The 22,348-nt window shown below is 41.5% G+C and overlaps 1 protein-coding gene across 3 annotated transcripts in view; it reads right to left on the bottom strand.

Annotated features, from left to right (window-relative positions):
- The window catches only part of mllt1a (MLLT1 super elongation complex subunit a), a 115,570-nt gene that overhangs the window by 49,544 nt on the left and 43,678 nt on the right, over nt 1–22,348 (bottom strand). For all 3 annotated transcript variants that reach the window (XM_043721102.1, XM_043721100.1, XM_043721101.1), the window contains one exon: nt 1,408–1,490. In XM_043721102.1, coding sequence (XP_043577037.1) covers nt 1,408–1,490 — 83 coding nt within the window. The remainder of the gene's footprint in view (nt 1–1,407; nt 1,491–22,348) is intronic.

The following is a 22,348-nucleotide window of genomic DNA, read 5'->3' as shown; positions in this document are numbered from 1 at the left end:
TGAAAGTGGAGTCGCAGGTAGATAGGATAGTGAAGAAGGCGTTTGGTATGCTTTCCTTTATTGGTCAGAGTATTGAGTACAGGAGTTGGGAGGTCATGTTGCGGCTGTACAGGACATTGATTAGGCCACTGTTGGAATATTGCGTGCACTTCTGGTCTCCTTCCTATTGGAAAGATATTGTGAAACTTGAAAGGGTTCAGAAAAGATTTACAAGGATGTTGCCGGGGTTAGAGGATTTGAGTTATAGGGAAGGGCTGAACAGGCTGGGGCTGTTTTCCCTGGAGCGTTGGAGCTGAGGGGTGACATTACGGAGGTTTACAAAGTTATGAGGGGCATGGATAGGATAAATAGACAAAGTCATTTCCCTGGGGTCGGGGAGTCCGGAACTAGAGGGCATAGGTTTAGGATGAGAGGGGAAAGATATAAAAGAGACCTAAGGGGCAACTTTTTCACGCACAGGGTGGTACATATATGGAATGAGCTGCCAGAGGAAGTGGTGGAGGCTGGTACAATTTCAACATTTAAGAGGCATTTGGATGGGTATATGAATAGGAAGGGTTTAGAGGGATATGGGCCGGATGCTGGCAGGTGGGACTAGATTGGGTTGGGATATCTGGTCGGCATGGACGGGTTGGACCGAAGAGTCTATTTCCATGCTGTACATCTCTATGACTCTATGACTGCCTGCAGCTTGTACGGTTTTTGTTCAAAAAACGCACCGTCAGGCAGTCAATCCATGTAACATTTTATAAATCCTAGGTTTGTTCTATATATTGTATCATGCATGCATGACGCTGCGATCATTTGCTATAAATTCTATATCTTATGATCTTGTTCCACAGCTATCTAATGAAGGAGCAGTGCTCCAAAAGCTAGTACTTCCAAGTAAATCTGTTGGACTATAACCTGGTGATGTGTGATTCTTAATTTTGTCCATCCCAGTCCAACACCAGCACCTTCACAAGTCTTTAGAGCGAAGGCAATCTTGAGAGTAAGAATAATGTCTGGTCTCGTGGAAGAGTGGTCAAGGGGAGACAAACAGCATGCACAGTTGTCTGACTGAATTTGAGATTTTTCAGATAGCTTTGGAGAAACTGTTTAACAACTATGGCTGAAGGGTTAGAGGGAAACAGAACTCCAGAACTCTCCTATACTGTACTGTGATTTGAGGTGCTAAAGAGATTATGAAATTAAAATAGAAAATGCTGAAAATATTTCAGCAGGTCAGCCAGCACCTGAAAGAAATAATACATTCTGGTTGTAACTGTTCATCAGAATCACAGGCTGTCCTAAGATTCTGAGTTATGGAATCAGACAGAGCTGGGGACCAGAAAAGATTAAAGCTCAGAGTGAACTTCTGTTTACTCTTTTTTATAAATTAAAAGTAAAGTTGATCAGCAGAAGTACCTTGTTCTTGAAGTAGACATCAATTGGCATAATAAATCCAGCGTAGCCAGACTCTTCCACTTTATAAGGTGGTTCCTTGCAAACTACATCGGAAGAAATAAAAAACACTAAGTTTTCCTTTTTTAACATTTAACAAGGAGTTTCAAAAAAACCTATCAGTCCAACACCAAAACTGAAGGCCTCATTAAAAACAAGAAAGGAAACTGCTTTATGTTTAATTCAGTTGCTTCATCAGAATTATTAACATTTCTCTACTGTTCTTCTGGAATGACAATGCGACTACTGGACACTTGAACTTTGAAGAACCCCGTGGGTCAGTTATTCATCTTGTTCCCCCCTTGACCAAAATAGTTTTCCAACAATTTTATCTCTCACACCTATTCATATAAAAACAAAGGTGAGTGGGGAAAAGAATGTGCGGGGTCAACCTCATGCACCATCTTGACAAAATGCAATAAAGGTAACTTCTGGAGTAGACAAAAAGTGGTAGCTTATCCCACTGGAAGTTCTGGAAAGTTCCATGACTCTGCCAAATCAATCAATCAAGCAAGCTCCTAGAAATTGTGGCCAAAACTTTTAATTTGGTTCTTCTCATTACATGACTTACATCTCTCCTTTTAGGTTCTCTCACTTTGCACACCGATCTTTGTTCAATGAGGCTGTTAAACAATCCAAATCTAAAGACAAGGCAAGGAGACATATGACAGACAAATACTTCTCCTTTCTAGAGAAACCTGTACTTGGGATGTGGCCCCAGAAATTTAGCTGAGATGAGAACTTTATGCAAAATCCTAAATATTAATCCATGGAATGCTGCGAAATGCTGACTCAATTCAGCATCCTTAAATCATAGCTATCATTTAAAAACCAAAACTCTTCAGTGAATGCTGCTACCATTGTCACTGCCCTGCAGGCTAAATCCTGCTAAATGTCAAACTGATGGGGAAGAACCAGCAGAAGAGGCAAAGAAAATAAAATGTTATTCCGTGAAACAAGCCTTCTACACAATTGACACCCTTGCTTTACAGAAGTTTCGAGTAGCTGTGCAGCAAAAAGATTTAACCTTTCACATGCACTGTTTTTAACAAACTGATTTACGCACACATTCTTGGTTTTTTCATTTTAACATGGCCCCAATATTTTTAATCAGTGTGCTAATGGTACCACCAACAAAAGTAAACCCTCTATTCAGACCAAAGTATGATCATATTGCTTCCTTAGTTCTGAAAAATCTATGGAAGTGACAGCAATTTGGACAGACAGCTGTACAACTGACATGAAGAAATAAATATGTGATTTGCAACACAACATCGATGTGCTAATGTTACACCTGCTGTTTATGAAATCAGTGAATATTTTTGCTCATTGATGTAGGTTTACTCGCTGAGCAGGAAGGTTCATTTCCAGACGTTATGTCACCCTACTAGCTAGTGGGCCTCCAAGCGAAGCACTATTGATAAGTCATGCTTTCTATTTATATGTTTGGGTTTCTTTGGGTTGGTAATGTCATTTCCTGTGGTGATGTCATTTTCTGTGGTGATATCATTTCCTGTTCTTTTTCTCATGGGGTGGTAGATAGAGTCTAACTCAATGTGTTTGTTGATAGAGTTCCGGTTGGAATGTCATGCTTCTAGGAATTCTCGTGCGTGTTTCTGTTTGGCTTGTCCTAGAATGGATGTGTTGTACCAGTCAAAGTGGTGTTCTTCCTTATCTGTGTGTAAGGATATTCGTGAGAGAGGGTCATGTCATTTTGTGGCTAGTTGGTGTTCATGTATCCTGGTGGTTAGTTTTCTGCCTGTTTGTCCAATGTAGTGTTTGTTACAGTTCTTGCATGGTAATTTGTAAATAACAATAGTTTTGCATGTTGTAGGACAAGCCAAACAGAGACACGCAAGAAAATTCCTAGAAGTATGGCATTCCAACCAGAACTCTTATCAACAAACACATTGAGTTCGACTCCATCTACATCAAGTTCGACTCCATCTACAATCCCCTGAGAGAAATAACAGGAAATGACATCACCACAGGAAATGATGTCACCACAGGAAATGACGTCACCAACCCAAAGAAACCCAAACATATATATAAAAAGCAGGACTTATCAACAATCCTTTGCACGGAGGCTCACAGAAGATGTAAGTTAGGGTGACGAAACATCTGGAAATGAACCTTCCAGCTCAGCGAGCAAACCTACATCCAGAACTCAACCTGAGCTACAAATCTTCTCAAAACTCACTATTTTTGCTCATGTTATACAAGAGCAAGCCATGATGATGGTGGGACCATGGGAGATGGAAAGCAGGAGGAAAATGGCTGATTCCAAGTTGAGTTGCAAAATAGTTTTGATCAGATATAACCAGTGATTTCAATTTTGCACTTTTCAACCTAATTCTCTGTTTCTAGCAAGGACCAAAGACTAAGGGATTCATTATATAAAGCTGTCATAGATGATACAATAGAATTCTTATCAAATATTCTCAAGTAGACTGTAGACAAATCTTGGGTAAAGTAAATTTGGGAAAAGATCCATGATGCATGTAGAAGTTGGAATCTCAAATAGGTCTGTTATACAAAAGCTGGGAGAAATAAACATCTGCAGATGGATTAGATCCGAGATGACTCAAAAAGAAAGAATTATGATACATTGACATTTTCAGCCAATCACAGACATTAGAATGATAACCAAAAAAATGGACAATCAATAACATGACTTCAATGTTCAAAGCAGTGGGAGCCCAACACCTACACAGGCGAGATATACTCTACTAATATAGAGAGGCTGCCAGTAATCATCAACAGAGCAGCTATCATAAGGAGCAGTCAACATATTTTTCAGAACAAATAGGTTACAAATAAAAAGCCTATAAGATATATTTGAGATGGCAATTAGGCTAGAAGATGACAGGGTGGTCTAGAAAATATTTACTATTTCTTTGGAGATCATTTGACGAGTTTTCTCCCTGGATGCTGTTAAAAGGCTTGTGGTACAGAAGACTGTCTGTGTGGAGTTTGCAAATTCTCCCCGTGTCTGCGTGGGTTTCCACCAGGTACTCCAGTTTTCTCCCACAACCCAAAGGTGTGCAGGTCAGATGAATTGGACATGCTAAATTGCTAAGTGTTAGGTGCATTAGTTAGAGGGAAATGGGTCTGGGTGGGTTATTCTTCGGACGGTCGGTATGGACTTGTTGGGCCGAAGGGCCTGTTTCCACGCTGTAGGGAATCTAATCTAATCTACCCTTCTTGAAAAAAGGAACAACATTTGCCTCCTTCCAATCCTTCGGTACGTCTCCCGTGGAGAATGAGGAAGCAAAGATTTTCACCAGCGGCTTAGGCATCTCCTTTCTCGCTTCCCAGAGCAGCCTAGGATAAATCTGGCCTGGCCCTGGGGACTTATCAATCTTAGTGTTTGCCAAAATTTCCAGCAGATCAACTTCATTAATCTTGATCTGTTTAAGGCTGTATTCCAGCTCCTCAAAGTTCTCATTCACAACAAGGTTCCTTTCCTTTATGAAAACCGAAGCAAAAAACTCATTTAGGGCTTCCCCTATATGCTCAGACTCCACGCATAAGTTCCCTATGCTATCCCAGATCGGCCCTACCTTCTCCCTGATCATTCTCTTTTTCCTCACGTATGTGTAAAATGCCTTTGGGTTCTCCCTAATCTTTCCTGCCAAGCCTTTTTTGTGCCCCCTCCTGGTTCTCCTCAATCCATTTTTGAGCTCTTTTCTAGCAAGCCTGTAATCCTCTAAAGCTGCGCTAGATCCTTGCTTCCTTCACCTTACCTAACCTGCCTTCTTCCTTTTGATGAGAAGCTCTTCTGTTCTTGTCATCCAAGATTCCTTAATCTTACTCCTTTTTACCTATCTCAGAGGAACAAATTCGTGCATCACTCGCAACAACTGCTACTTAAACAGTCTCCACATGTTTGCTGTGCCCTTTCTGTGAACAATTGCTCCCAATCTGTACTTCCCAACTCCTGTCTGATAGCGTCATAATTTCCTTTTCCCCAATTAAATATCTTCCCTTGATAACTGCTCCTTTCCCTCTCCAAGGCTGTGGTAAATATGAGGCAGTTGTGGTCACTGTCACCAAAGTGTTCTCCCACCACGAGATCTGACACCTGTCCTGGCTCATTGCTGAAGACGAAATCCAAAATGGCCTCCCCCCTCGTTGGTCTGTCTACATACTGAGTAAGGAAACACACCTGAGAACTAGCAAAGGTTTTGGTGATATCGGTGGTGATAGTGTTCAGAATCATAGTCAATGCAGATAATAGTTAAAAATAGGTTACTTACCATGCAACAGCCTCTCAATTGTTTTAATGGTCTACCATTCTCAAACACCGCAGGAATAAAGTTTAAATTAACTGAGCTTGGTGAACAATGTACACAAATATGCTTAATACACATAAATTAAAATGCTACCATGGTGATGCAGGTACATGGTCAAAATGAGCGCTCCTAGTCCAACTCTGGAGAAGGTGCAGGACGTCCAACTAGATGACAATTCTTTAATTTGAAGTGAACGACAAATTCCTAATCGAAACCCAACGCCTGAAGTTCAAAAAACAGATGGATCTGCGGGATTGTGACATGTGAAGGTTGCAGACCATCCAGTGTGAAGACACTCCTGCAAAATGGGCAAATGCTTTCCTTCACTAACGATCCTTCATACACCACAGGATCATACCAAAGTTGTGCAATCTGTGAGGGAGGAACTATTACTATATCATGTCCGACAGATAAAGTAAAACAGTAATGGTTAGTATGTGCTTGAGGAACATTCAACACATTGTTTAGAAAACCTACCGAGACAAGTCCATAATAGCCAGGGAATGGATTGAATAACTAGTCATCTTCCCTTTAGGTTTCCTCCCTGCAAGTTGGCATTCACTCAACCATACAATTAAGTTTCTGTTGCTTGGCAACAGAATTGCACAGCATCATTTACATGACAAGAATCAAAACCACGACTTCTGAAATTGCTCTGTGCAAAAGAAATAGAAACTTGGGGTCTATGTGAATATAGCGTGGAAATAGCAATCTACTTTCAACTAGTGACCAGGGATATGCAGGCTTGGTGGATGAGCCACGTGAAATGCAGAGTTACAGGGCCAGGGTCGGTGGGTAGGTCTGGGTGGGATGTTCTTCAGAGGGTCAATGTGGACTCGATGGGCTGAATGGTCTGCTTGGAATGTGTTGCTGGAAAAGCGCAGCAGGTCAGGCAGCATCCAGGGAACAGGAGAATCGACGTTTCGGGCATAAGCCCTTCTTCAGGCTTATGCCCGAAACGTCGATTCTCCTGTTCCCTGGATGCTGCCTGACCTGCTGCGCTTTTCCAGCAACACATTTCCAGCTCTGATCTCCAGCATCTGCAGACCTCACTTTCTCCTGAATGGTCTGCTTCCACACTATGGTTCTATGATGTAGTACTCGACAAGAGAAAAGACCAACAATCTCTTCACAAATAAATAGATAGATACAGATGCAATTGTGAATCAACTTTAGTCAGAAAGCCAAATGTATTACAAGTCAAGAATAAGGGCGCAAACCTTCTGATTGCAAAAACCAAAATAGCGTTTTCCTCACCGAAAAGCTGAGGAAATTCAGACAGTGAAACACTAACTTCAAGAAAAATTTTAAGTTCCAATTGAGAATTGGGAAGCTTAACTGAATGCAATTTCTAAATTTCCATATCAAACAACATTCCCACAATGAAAAAATGAAACAATAAGACTGAACCATTCTTAACATGAATTCAACTTGGAGTGACTATGAACAAATTATAGCTACTCCAGATCGTGAAGTACATGACTACTTGAAGCTATTATTTTCTTCTTGCATCAACCCTATTTGGCGGGCACTCTGCAAAAACTGATCAAATGTCAGGTGTCAAGAGGGCAAGTTGCTGGAACATATTCTATTATCTTTTAATTGCAAGGCTATCAATCTGAACATCTCCAGATTAAAATTTAATACCTGTCACAAATGGTCTCTGCAATGGTTTCCTGTCCCTATTTATTGCCGGGATGTTGAAAGATCATGGCTTGAGGCTAGCAGGAAGGGATCTGGTTCACACTTGTGCCTTGAACCTCTCTTCCATACAAGAGGAGGTAACCAACAAAAAACCCATTGAGAAACATTTATACCTAAGAATGTGAAACCACTCAGCCTAGAGAGAGATTTTTCTCATTTTCAAATCACTACCTGACCTTGCTTCTTCCTGATGAAGAGCTTATGCTCAAAATGTTGACTCTCTTGCTCCTCAGATGCTGCCTGACTGGCTGTACTTTTCCAGCGCCACATTTTTTGACTCTTGCTTCTTCCTGTGCCTGTAATCTCCTCCAGCCCACAAATCTCCAAGATATCTGGACTCCTCCATTTATGGCCGCTTGAATATTCTAAATCTTAATTGCCCCACCATTGGTGATTGTGTCCTTAGTAGGTCGACCCTTAGTTCTGCAATTCCTAACATAAACCTTTCAGCTTTTTTTTAACTCTTGTAAGACAATCCTTAAAATCCACTTCTTTCACCAACTTTCAGCTCATCTGGCCTGGTATCAGATTTTGTTGAGTAATGCCTATGTGAAGTTCAAAAGTTTTGTCATGGCAAAAGTGTTCTTTAAATACAGATTATTATTTTCTGGTTTTCAAGCAAATATCTGTAAGGTTGTTAATCAAGGGAGTGAATACATCTGGATGCTCCCTAATCCTAAAATTATTCTATACCATCTTTGGTTGGATGTCGAATCCTGAAATGAATCATGAGCCAAGAGCAAAGGTGTAAATATGTGAAATTGGGAAAATTCACAAATGCCCTGTAAAGGGTTCCTTACCCCTGTATTACTATTGGCTCATTTCGATAAGAATCCTAAAGAATCCACCCCATCCCACAGTTTTATACAGAAATAGATCCACTCCGGGATAGGAATATCTGTCATGACGTTCACTTCTGTTAAGTAATAGGTGAAGAATATCATCCTGTGATACTGCTTTCAGTGTTTGGACCATATCTTGACTGATATTCTGTGTTCAAGCTTAGAAATTGTCCAATTCCAAGTAAATTGACCATCATCCATTTTCCAAGAGTGAGGCCTTGCAAACAAGGCCTTGCCTTGCGAATGATAACCAGCTATTAGTGTCAGTTAAGGCAATAGCAAAAGGTAGTATCTTGAATAACACTCTATCCTGGGATAATCATGAGACATCCAATGCCAACTACAGATCAATATTTCCTGGTTAAAATTAAGTGACAATTATAAACAGGTAAGCAGTATAGGCCATGCAGGTACCTAACTACCCCTTCAAGTAAAGCATTTGTGCATCTTTCCACGAGTCTCCATCTTGATTGGACATCTCTGAGCATTGTGTCTGGTGGTAGGTAAAGCGTAGATTGGAATTTTATTTCTAAAAGTGCCAAGTTTCCAAATTGCACTGAAACCCTGCTGTCTATCTGGGTCTACACTGACTGTGATTAAATTGATTGAATAATCCAGGTAACAACGCATGCTAAGATGAACTGAGATTATGGATGGTATTTTGTAAAAATCGTGGGAACTGACATCAAGTGATAGGACCTTGTACTGCTGGATTCAGCTTTAGAGTACAAAGCCAAGATGTTATTGGCATCACTCCCATTTATTGATGCACCATACCTTAGGTTTGGACTGGAGGGTTTGAGTAATGCAGAGCAGCTGAATGGGCTGGGGCTTTTTCCCCTGGAATGTCGGAGGCTGAGGAGTAATGTTAGAGGTTAAATATAAAATCATGAGAGGCATGGATAGGTTGAACAACTAAAGTCTTTTCATAGGGTGGGGGAGTCCAAATCTAGAGGTCATAAGTTTAAGGTGAGAGGGGAAAGATTTAAAAAGGACCTGAGGGGTAACTTTTTCACGCAGAGTGTGGTGCGTGTATGGAATGAACTGCCGGAGGAAGTGGTGGGGGGTAGAATATTGCCTTGATTATCAGGCTGGGCTTGAGACTCACTGTCTCACGCATGACCTAAGCTGCTTTCCATATTCACATGACTTGTAAATGCTGTTCTGGAACTGGAAGCCCACAGTCTATTTATTTAATACTATCTCCTTTAGCTGAGTGAGGCATCATGTCAATGCAGACTGAAGATGTTGCAGAACAGTGTTACAGAACTATGCCAGCTGCTGGAATGGAACCTGAGACATGAAGGATCTTGAATGACTACCTTGAAAGTGTAGTTGCAGGTAGATAGGGCAGTGAAGGAGACATTTGGTATGCTTGCCTTGCCTTTATTGATCAATGCATTGAGTGTATGAGTTTGGGAGGTCATGTTGCGGCTGTATAAGACATTGGTTAGGCCATTATTGGAATACTGCATGCAATTATGGTCTCCCTGCCATAGGAAGGATGTTGTGAAACTTGAGAGGGTTCAGAAAAAGGATGTTGCCAGGGTTGGAGGGTTTGAACTAGAAGGAGAGGCTGAATAAGCTGGAAAGTCGGAGGCTGAGGAGTGACCTTGTATAGAGGTTTACAAAATCATGAGATATGGTAAAGAGGGAAGGACCTTTCCACAGGGGGAGGGGCTGTGGTGGGGGGAGGGGAGGTCCAAAACTTGAGGGCAAAGGCTAACAGTGAGATGGGAAAGATTTAAAAGGTGTCTGAAGGCAACTTTTTCACACAGAGGGTGGTGTGTGTAAGGAATGAGCTGCCAGAGACAGTGGTGAAGGCTGGTATGATTACAACATTTAAAAGGCATCTGGATAGGTATAGGAATAGGAAGGGTTTAGAGGCATATGGACCAAACACTGACAAGTGGGACTAAATTTATTTAGGACATCTGGTCAGCATGGACTAGTTGGACAAAGGGTCTGTTTCTGTGTTCTGTATCTCTATGATTCTAACTTCAAAGTTTGTGCAAAGATTTGTAGCTCGGGTGCTCGTTGTTGTGGTTCTGTTCGCCGAGCTGGAAGTTTTTGTTGCAAACGTTTCGTCCCCTGGCTAGGCGACATCATCAGTGCTTGGGAGCCTCCTGCGAAGCGCTTCTTTGATGTTTCCTCCGGTGTTTATAGTGGTCTAATTCAAGAAGTGTAGTCACAAGTGAGGGAAAGGCAGTCAGTCTATGCACAGGAGGATCCCAAAAACAACAATGAGATAGTAACACCTGCTTTAGGTAGTGGTTGATGTTGGTCCAGGAGAGGGATGGGCATCTCATCCTAAAGATAACAGCGCTGACATGCACAACACCTGCAATGCACCACTTTAATACGTGCCTGGATTATGTCGTATGTGCTCATTGGAGGGGGACTCAAAGCCACAATCGTCTGACTCCGGATGTGGAAATGCTGGCAACTGAGTTACATCATACCAAGGGAGCCCTGGACCTGTCTGAGTGAGAGGGAAATGGCTGCAGAGCTCAATATGAGGGGAAGTAATATGGAGGCTAGAATTTGAAGAGGTCAAGTAAATTGTGTCATACACGATATTAATGTGTCGGAGACTGCAAGGAGGAAGAGTTAATATCAATGCAGGGAGAGCATGGAGGAGAAACATAAAAGAAAAACTAATAAGTTCAAGGCTGAAAGCTGAATCTGAGCTCAAGGATATTAGAGTCATAGAGTTATACAGCATAGAAACAGACCCTTCGGTCTAACTCGTCCATATAATATAGAACCTAGAACAGTACAGCCAATGATGTTGCACCGAACACAATGCCAAATTAAACTAATTCCCTCTGCCTGCCCTTGGTCCATATCCCTCCATTCCTTGCATATTCATGTGCCGATGTAAAAGTTTCTTAAATGCCCTATCTGCCTCCACCACCACCTCTAACAGTGCATTCCAGACTCCTACCACTCTCTGGCTCAGTGGTTAGCACTGCTGCCTCACAGCACCAAGGATCTGGGTTTGATTCCAGCCTCGGGTGACTGTCTGACTGGAGTTTGCACATTCTCCCCGTGTCTGCGTGACTTTCCTCTGGGTGCTCTGGTTTCCTCCTACAATCCAAAGATGTGCAGGTTAGGGCAATTAGCCGTACTAAATTGCCCATTGTGTTCAGGGATGTGTAAGTTAGGTGCATTAGTCTGAGGTAAATGTAGAATAATAGGGTCTGGGTGGGTTACTCTTTGGAGGGTCAGATTGGACTTGTTGGGCCAAATGGCCTGTTTGCACACTGTTAAGGATTTTATGATTCTATCTCCTTTGAGCTTTCCCCCTCTCACCTTGAATGCATGCCCCCTAGTTTTAGGCATTTAATTCGACTGGGACAACACTACTATCATAGGGCAAGCCAGACAGAGAACAGCCAGGGAATTCCTAGAGGCATGGCATTCATCCACAAACTCCATCAACAAACACATCGACCTGGACCCAATATACCAACCACTACAGCGGACAGCTGAAACTGACAACCGGAAGCGGCAGGGACAGACCACTATAAACACCGGAGGAAACATCAAAGAAGCGCTTCGCAGGAGGCTCCCAAGCACTGATGATGTCGCCTAGCCAGGGGACGAAACGTTTGCAACAAAAACTTCCAGCTCGGCGAACAGAACCACAACAATGATTCTAACTCTTCTATTGTGTGCTGAAAGTACTTTCAATCATGGTTTTCCAAGAAGTACTGGGCAACTATCTAAAAAAAAACACTTTCCAAGGATCCAGGGAAAGAACAGCAGAGTGGGACTAGTTGAATTGCTCTAGCAGAGAACCAGAATGGAGAGAACAGGTTGAATGGCTTCTTTCCAAGTCATCAGACATGCTTGTAGGTATTTGAATCTTACTAGTTATCAATAAAAGAATAATTGACCTTTCAAAATTAATCTTCTCAGGAGAAGGTGGCTACAGTGAGTGGTAGCAGAAATTCAATGCGAGTAATGTTAAATATGGCTATTCCAAATTATATGTAACAAATCTGGACTAGTATAGCTGATCTCATTAACAGTGACCATGGAACTATTCTCAATTATTGTAAAATCTGTAATCCTTACAAGACCTTGAAACACATCAATGAAGATGACTCACATTCCATGTTGGAGTTAAGCAAAACTATATCCATCCTTGGGTTTGGTTCTATTCTTTTGTAACCTGATTAAATCCTCAGAGATGTTCATCATCCAAAATGAGACAACTCTTTGAAACATTGGTGAATTGTGTGAATACATTCTAGGGACAGATTCTGATAAAAATGCAGGCCCATGCAGACAAGTTAATTCATAGAAAGATAGATATGTGATACAGTTGGGGGCTGCTGGGAGCATCGAGGTACTTTGAGAGAGTGATGCATTCATCTGTAAATGAGGATAAGAGTTCTAGCAATCCACCTGATATGCATTACTTGCAAGCAGGTTGATTAATATCTAAAGTCCATTTCATCCAATTCTCTAAAATTTGAGTTGCCATTTGTAGAACAAAGAATAGCTTTCATTGAATAGACAGTGAGAATGGATTTCATAGGGTCATAGACTGCTAATGAAGGAGACAAGTTTTTTTTATGCATCTCACCTGCATTGGCACCTTCAAAAAGCCATTTAATTCAACCCATTTAGCTGTTGCTTCCCCAGTATCTCACAAGGTCTTCCAGTTCAAATGTTGGCCTAACACAGGTTTGAAAGTTATAACTGAATCAGTTTTTACCAAAGTTTTTGGCTCATCATTGCAGCAACCAGCAAAAGAAAAATTTCCTCCTGTTACCTCTAGTTCTTTCACAAATTACTATACATCTATGCCTTTCATCACCCTCTTTTTTACTTACTCTTGTCAAAACCATTACAGATTCTGGACATACCTCTCACATTTGTCCTTAGTCCAACAGGTTTATTTGGAAGCACTAGCTTTCGGAGCGCTGCTCCTTCATCAGGTAGTTGTGGAGTATAAGGTCGTAAGAAACAGAATTTATAGTAAAAGTTTACAGTGTGATGAAACTGAAACAATCCAGGTCTTTATCAGTATGTAATTTCAGTTCCATCACACTGTAAACTTTTGCTATAAATTCTGTGTCCTACGATCTTATACTCCACAATCACCTGATGAAGGAGCAGCGCTCCGAAAGCTAGTGCTTCCAAATAAACCTGTTGGACTATAACCTGGTGTTGTGTGATTTTTAACTTTGTACATCCTAGTCCAACACCGACATCTCCAAATCATGACATTTGTCTTTGAGCTTGAGAAAAATTGTGAATTCTCTAGACCTCCTTCATCCTTCAAAATAATCACGTAAATCTCTGCATTTTTTTGAAGACCTCCGCATTCTTCATGAATCTTATTTGTTTTAAACTTGTTTGTGTTTTGCCTTTTAGCCAGATACGCCTTAAGGGTTTGACCATCTTCAGTGGAGGAATTCACCTGTGCTCAAATTCAATTTAGTGACAGGGAATGCAGGGAGAACTAGCCATTTGGATATGTAACCGGGTCGAAGGTAAGAGACAGAGAGACATGGTGGAGAGTTGCTTTTCAGACTGGAGACCAGCGGTGTGCCACAAGGATTGGTGCTGGGTCCACTGTTTTTTGTCACTTATATCAATGATTTGGATGTGAATATAGGAGGTATGGTTAGTAAGTTTGCAGATGATACCAAAATTGGAGGTGTAGAGGACAGCGATGAAGATTACCTCAAAGTACAACGGGACCATGATCAGATGGGCTATTGGGCCAAGGAGTGGCAGATGGAGTTTAATTTAGATAAATGTGAGGTGCTGCATTTTAGAAAGCTAAATCAGGGCAGGACTTATACACTTAATGGTGTGGTCTTGCGGAGTATTGCTGAACAAAGAGACCTTGAAGTACAGGTTCATAGCTCCTTGAAATTAGAATCACAGGTAGACTACATAGTGAAGAAGGCATTTAGTGCGCCTGCCCTAATTGGTCAGTGCATTGCGTTTAGTCGTTGGGATGTCATGTTGTGGCTGTACAGGACATCGGTGAGGTCACTTTTGGAATACTATGTTCAATTCTGGTCTCCCATCTATGAAGAAAGCTATCATTGAACTTGAAAGTGTTTAGAAAAGCTTTACAAGGATGTTGCCATGGTTGGAGGGTTTGAACTACAGGGAGAGGCTAAATACACTGGGCTATTTTCCTGGAGCATCGGAGGCGAAGGGGTGACCTTATAGAAGTTTATAAAATCATGTGAGCTTATAAAATCATGTGGGGCATGGATAGGATGAACAGCCAAGGGGGTGGGAAGATTTAAAAGAGACTTAAAGGGCAACGTTTTCATGCAAAGGTGGTGTGTGTATGGAGAAAGCTGCCAGAGGAAGTGGTGGAGGCTGGTATAATGACAACATTTTAAAGCCATCTGGATGGGTATATGAATAGGAAGGGTTCAGAGGGATATGGGCCAAGTGTTGGCAAATGGGACAAGATTAGGTTAGGATGTAGAGTCAGCATGGACAAGTTGGACTGATGGGTCTGTTCCTGTGCTGTGCATCTCTATGACTCTTATGACTGTAAAGAACTGCAGCCATTATCATGGGCTAAGATTGAGGTGCCGACCATAGTTTGTTACAATTTCCTGAAAAAACTCTTCCAAAAGAGCACTTCAGATTCTTGAGGGAGCAAAATCGAAGAACACAGTATCAGTTACGGTCATTTTGGTGTAGCTTGTCCTACGAGTGCAGCTTTAGGACAGATAGAGATCTCTATCACATTTGGTGATCCTCTTTGAAGGAAAAATCAAACAACTGGGTGTTGAAGTTTTCGCATTGGACATGCAAATTAAAAGTTAATCCACTCCAAGGAGAGGTGAGGAAGCCTCTGTTACTTTATCTGATGTCCCCCAGAATCATCTGTCTCTGCTTCCATAGAGATTTCTTTTGGATGGATTAGGTACATTTGGCAAACCAAATATCAATGTGCACTCTTCACCGAAGCAGAGTCAATGTCATGCAATGTCTTCTAGATTTTCTTTGAACAAGATGGAGGACAGGAAAACTTTCTGGCTATAACAGGATGCTCCTCTTTTGAAGTATTTTAAGTGTTTGAGGAGATTTCCTCAAATTCCAGGAACAGCAATTACTGTTTTATACGCTGTTGCATTATTTTGGAACTTTGGAGAGCAAAAAAGTCAAAACATCAGTACTTTTAAAAGAGAGAAGAACAGACAAAGGCAGCACATGGTCTGCGCAGAGAGAGGGGGAAAGAGAAAAAGAAACACCCACACTGCTAACTGACACAGCAGTGAACCTGCACAGTTACTGTATTTGCTGTTGAATTCATGTATCACTGGACATCGGAGTGCGTGTAGGAAAATTAAAGCGAAATTCACAACTAATCTTGGAGGAACCTGTTTGGGAAAGGTCACAACACAAAAACAGATAAGTTGAATAGCTTTAAGTGTGGCCTCCTTGCTGTAAGTCTGCAGTAGTGAGTAGAGTAGGTTCTTTCTTGATTATATGTTTTATTGAGATACATCTCTTGATTAAACTTAAAAATATAAGCCATAAGTATTAAGTTAGCCTGGAGCAGTGTTTTGTAGTGGAATAAGACGGTGCTATTTTCTGGTCTGCAGATTAGAAGAAGAAAAAGTGGCCCTTAATAGAGTGATATGCTCTTCTTGTCAGGTGTGGGTGTTTAGGGAGAGTTTACGTGTTATTGAAGATTATATCTGCAATAAATGCCGTTTGTTGAGAATCCCATCAGATCAAATGGATTGGTTGGAGCGACAGTTAGAGGCAATGAAGTATTTACAAGAAAAAAAGGGGTGTGATGGATGGCAGTTACAGGAAGAGAAAAAAGTCGCAGATACAGTCATATTGAAGAGCTAACTCCAGGAAAGGTAAGAGGGGCAGGCAGTTAGTGCAGAAGTCTTCTGTGGCTAGCCCCATTTCAAACAAGTATGCTGTTTTGGAAAATGGTGGGGGGGGGGGGGGGGGGGGGGGGGAATGGATTCTCAGGGGAATGCAGCACAAACAAACAGCCAAGTTTCTGGTATTGAGACTGGTTCTAATGCAATGAGGGGTATATCAGGTTCCAAGCGAACGATTGTATTAGGGGACTGTCTAGTCAGAGGCACATACAGACGTTTCCGTGGCCAGCAGCGTGTTGCCTCCCTGGAGCCAGATTCAAGGATATCTAAGAGAGGGTACAGAATGTTCTCAAAGGGGAGAAAGCCCACTAAGAGATCATTGTACACATTGGAACCAGCAACATAGGAAGGGAAAAGGATGAGATTGTGAAGGGAGAATTGAGGGAGTTAGGCAGGAATTTGAAAAGGAAGTCTGCGAGAGTGGTAACATCTGGATTACTCCTGGTGTTATGAGCTGGTGAGGATAGGAAGAGGAGGATAGAACAGATGAATGTATAGCTGAGGAGCTGGTGTATGGGAGAAGGATTCACATTTTTGGATAATTGGAATCTCTTCTGGGGTAGAAGTGACCTGTACAAGGACAGATTGCACCTGAATTGGAAGGAGACTAAATGTACTAGCCAGGAGATTTTCTAGAGATGCTCAGCAGGATTTAAACTAATAATGTGTGGGGAACCCAGGGAGATAGTGAGGAAAGAGATCAATCTGAGACTGGTACAGTTAAGAAGTGAGTCAAACACTCAGGGCAGGCAGGGATAAAGCAGAGAACAAGGTAGGATTGATAAATTAAACTGCATTTATTTCAATGCAAGAGGCCTAACAGGGAAGGCAGATGAACTCAGGGCATGGTTAGGGACATGGGACTGGGATATCATAGCAATTACAGAATCATGGCTCAGGCATGGACAGATCTGGCAGCTTAATGTTCCATGATACAAATGCTACAGAAAGGACAGAAAGGGAGGCAAGAAAGGAGGGGGAGGGGGAAGGGGGAGTTTTTGATAAGGGATAGCATTACAGCTGTACTGAGGGAGGATATTCCCGAAATACATCCAGGGAAGTTATTTGGGTGGAACAGAGAAATAAGAAAAGGATGATCATCTTATTGGGATTGAATTATAGACCCCTAGTAGTCAGCAAGAAATTGAGAAACACATTTGTAAGGCAATCTCAGTTATCTGTAAGAATAATAGGGTGATTATGGTTGGAGATTTTAACTTTCGAAACATAAACTGGAACTGCCATAGTGTTAAGGCTTTAGATGGAGAGGAATTTGTTAAGAGTGTACAAGAAAATTTTCTGATTCAGCATGTGGATGTACCTACTAGAGAAGGTGCAAAACTTGACCTACTCTTGGGAAAATAAGGTGTCAGTGGGGCAGCACTTTGGATCCAGCAACCATAATTCTATTAGTTTTTAAATAGTGATGGAAAAGGACAGACCAAATCTAAAAGTTAAAATTCTAAATTGGAGGAAGGCTAATTTTGTCGGTATCAGGTAAGAACTCTCAAAGGCTATTGGGAGAAGATCTATGAATTGGTTCATAAATCAAAGTGTGGTTTCTGACATCAATTTCAATCTGTGAGGGATAGAAACTAGGAAAAAGAAAAATCCTCAGGTGGGAAGGGAAAAGGAGATATCATTGATGAATAGTAAAGATAGTTTACTACAGGGTAAAAAGGAAACCCATGAGGAGGTAAGGTAAGTAAAAAAGTTCAGGTGTTTTCAATGCAATAAAGTAAGCCACATGAAGTCGCAGTGTTGGTGATTTGGAAAAATGTTGGGAAGACAAACAGGATAAGCCAGTGAGTTTTATTGAAATGGTAAAGGAAAGCAAAGGGGAAGCTAAAAAAAACTGCAACAGAATGTACAACCTGGTCAGGAGTTGGTTGAGAAGAAAGTGCCAGACCTCTTTCAAGAATTTACTGACAAGGGTAACATTTACTTGTACATGCCAGCAGGAGCAGGTAAGGAGATTAAAATTTTAGGAGATACGGGAGCAAGTGATGGTGGGAGTTGAAAAGATACATAACTTAGGAGTATTGGCAGAAAAGGTGATAATATGTAGAATTCATGGTGAGAAGAGCAGTGTTCCATTTTATAAAGTGAGGTTGGAAAGTCCAGTGAAAATTGGTGTAGTGGGAGGGGTAACAGAAATTCTCAGTTCCGTGATTACAGTTTATCCTTGATAATGATATAGCTGGATCACAGGAGAGAGTGATGACTACTGTAATTGAAAGCTTGTGGAAGAACAGGCAACTGAGGTGTTACAGGAAGGATTTCCTGCGATAACAAGGTCACAAATCCACAGGTAAAAACATGAGAAATCAAAGAATAAAGATGAGGAAGTTGAAGTTCAATTATTGGAGATTATATTTGATCAAATGATTGAGGAAAAACAAAAACAGGTGGAAGACAAAGTGAATATTTTTAGTTCAGAAAAATTAACAATTACAACAGAAAGATGGAAAACTAAAGCAGCTGTATCAAAAAGCGTATGGAGAAGAAGAATGTGTGTATAAAACAAAAAGCTATCTTAAAAATGACATCTTGATGAAGAAATGGAGACCATCATATATTCAAGCAGATGAAAAATGAGCAGAAGTTCATCAAGCTGTATTACTCGTCGGTTATAGAAAGGAAGCATTACAGGTAACACATGAATTACCAGTAGGTGACCATTTAGGACGAAGGAAAACTCCAGCCAAAATACAAAAATATTTTTATTTGATGGTTTGATAATTGATTGAGATATTTTATTCAATTTGATGACTGCTGTGTGCTCTGTTTTACAGAGGCATGGTTCACTCCTGCTGCACCTGATTGTGCCCTACGACCTGAAGATTTCTCTCTGCATTACATGGACTGCACTGTGTCCTCAGCAAGGCAAGGGGCGGTGGGGTCTGCCTTCTAATCAACACTTACTGGTGCTCAAATGTGGTAGCCCTGGCGAGTTACTGCTCCCCCGACTTAGAATATCTAGATATGACCTCCAGAAGGCCATTAGAGATGCCTGGAAGCAATACCAGACTAAACTAACCACATGGCCACCTGCCGTTTGTGCCAATGCCTACACGACATAGTGGGTTACAAAGTGAAGCAGAGCAGAATAACAAACAAAATACATCCCTCTCTGATAAGCTCAAAGCATTTTATGCTCATTTTAAGCAGACGGTCAGTGAAACAGTGTCATTTGCCCCAAAAGCCTCAGGTTCACCTGCTCCCTCAGTCACTGCAGCAAACATCAGATCGACCTTTTTGACAGGGAACCTATGGAAAGTGACTGGCCTGGATGGAGTCCCCAGCTGCACACACACCAGTACACAGGAGTATTCGCTGACATCTTTAACCTCTCCTATGACCTGAAGTCTCCATTTGCTTCAAAAAGATCACCATCATCCCAGTACCAAAGAAACGTCTCACAGCATGCCTCAATGACTATGACCCAATGGCTTTGGCCTCCATAAGCTTCACTCCTAGGAACTCTATGCTCTCGACCATTTCTACCTCAACTCTATTGATGTAGAGAGGAGTGTGCCCTCCACCTTGCTGTCTGAAGTGAATGACCAGATGTTTCATTTTGCTGACATCGAGGGAGGGATTGTTACCTTTACACCAGGCCACCAAGCACTCTAGCTCTTTCATGTATTCTGTCTCATCGTTGTTAGAGATCTAGCCTACAACAATGGCGTCATCAGCAAACTTGTAGATGGAGTTAGCTTGTAATTCGGCCACATAATCATATGTACAGGGAGGGAAAGAGTACAGTAAGGGACTGAGTAAGCAGCCTTGAGGGGCGCCAGTGTTAAGGATTGACATGGAGGTGGTGTTGTTGCTATCCTCACTGATTGCAGTCTGTGGGTCAGAAAGTCAAGGATCCTGGTGCAGAGAGTGGAGCAGAGACCTAGGTTTTGGAGTTTGGATGGAATTATTGAAGGTGGAGCTGTAGTCAATAGTAGAAGCCTGACATAGGTTTCCCTGTTATCCAGATGTTCCAGAGATGAGTGTAAGGCCAAAGAGATGGCATCTGCCAAGGATCTGTTGCAATGGTAGGCAAATTGCAAGGGATTAAGGCAGGTTGGGAGGCTAGAGTTGAAATGAGCCATGACTAACCTCTTGAAGCCCTTCATAATTATGCCCTCTGCAATTGGATCCTCAACTTCCTGACCCACAGACTGCAATCAGTGAGGATAGGCAACAACACCACCTCCATGACAATCCTAACACCAGCGCCCCACAAGGCTGCATTCTTAGTCCCCTACCATACTCCCCGTACACATGACTATGTGGCCGAATTTCGAGCTAACTCTACCTACAAGTTTGCTGAGGACACCATTGTTGTAGGCTGGATCTCCAACCATGACGAGACAGAATATATGAAAGAGATAGAGAGGCCTGGTGTAAAGGTAACAATCCCTCCCTCGATGTCAGCAAAATGAAAGAGCTGGATATTCACTTCAGACAGCAAGGTGGAGGGCACACTCCCCACCCCCCCCCCCCACCCCCACCATCAATATAAATGGAGCTGAGTTGAAGATGGTCGACATCATCAAGTTCCTAGGAGTGACAATCACCAACAATCTGTTCTGGTGCACGCACATTGATGCGACGGTCAAGAAAGCACAACATCTCTACTTCTTCAGGAGGCTAAGAAAATTCATTAGGTCAGGAAGCAAAAAAAAAATCAAAAATTCACAATTTGCAAATGGAAATAATGTGTTAGTGTTACTCCCAGCGGTAGGTGAACCTTTAGAGGCATGGTTTAATGGACCTTATCAAATCAAAAGGAGATTGACTGAGGTGAGCTATTTATTAAAAATTCCAGATAGAAAGAAATCTCAGTGTTTCATGTGAATATGCTCAACATATTTTGATAGGGAAGGAAAGCAAAAGGACAATGTGTTATTGCGTACAGCACAGAGTGGAGAACTAAGTTCAGATGATTCTGAATTGGACATTCCTCAAATTAAATTGATCAATGAGGAAGTCCTCAAAAATTGAGTTACCTCCCAGAGGAAAATCAAGATGACCTCAGTTATTACAAACACATGGAGAGATGTGTGTGAATAAACTGGGGAGTGCTAATCCAATTATGCATGATGTAGATATAGGAGGTGCTGCTCCAGTTAAGTAACATCCTTATTGACTTAAAGATGGCACAGGTTCAAAATAAGATTGAACGTATGCTCAAAGACAACATAATTGAAGTGAGTTCCAGCAAATGGAGCTCATCCATAGGAATAGTGCCGAAATCAGATGGTACCAATGATTGTGGGGACTATCACAAAGTTGGAGCAGTTACAAAATCTGATTCATATCCTACTTCAAGTTTGGATGATTATATTGAGAAGATGGGACAAGCAACTTATATTTCTACTCCAAGGATACTTTTAACCTAAAGAGTGAAGGAAACTTTTGCTTTTGTGATACCAAATTGACTGTACCAATTAAAGTCATACCATTTGGCAAGAAAAATATGCCAGCCACATTTCATAGACTAACCAATAAAGTCATTCCTGGGTTACCCAATCGTGTGGTATACATCAACGACCTGCTGATTTTTAGTCATGGAAGGAACATTTGGAGCATTTATCAGAACTGTTCGATTAACTTGGGAGGCAGGCTTGGTGAGAAACCTTGCTAAGAGTGAGTTTACAAGAGCCCAATTTCATGTTCCTTGGACAAGGACAGATGGCCCTCCAAGATATGAAAACAAAGGTTACTGGGGAGTTTCCCAGACCATCAATGAAGAGAAAAGTACTGCAATTACTGGGATTCAGTGGTTTTTAATCAGAAGTTTGCACTGAATTTTAACAGTGCGGTTTCTCCACTGACTTATTGAAGAAATGCAGAAAATTTCAGTGGATGTAGGACTGTCAGAAGGCATTTGAAAGCTATATTAACCACTGCCCCAATATTAGCCACACCTAATTATGCAAAGCCATTCAAAGTGGCTATTGATGCAAGTGATGTGGGTGTTAGTGCTGTATTCTTGTAAGATGACAAGGTAGAAAGGCATATTGAGTATTTTCCAGAAAATTTAATAATTACCAACAAAAATATTCCACAATTGAGAAGGAGATCTTGAACTCCTTGCTGGCGTTACAACATTTCAGCATTTATATTGTCAGTAATGTATCTCAGCAACTGTATATACTCATTATAA

This window comes from Chiloscyllium plagiosum, chromosome 31 (genome assembly GCF_004010195.1).
Source record: "Chiloscyllium plagiosum isolate BGI_BamShark_2017 chromosome 31, ASM401019v2, whole genome shotgun sequence".
NCBI lineage: Eukaryota > Metazoa > Chordata > Chondrichthyes > Orectolobiformes > Hemiscylliidae > Chiloscyllium > Chiloscyllium plagiosum.
The sequence above is the reverse complement of the archived record's forward strand: the minus strand, read 5'-3'. Positions and strand labels throughout refer to the sequence as shown.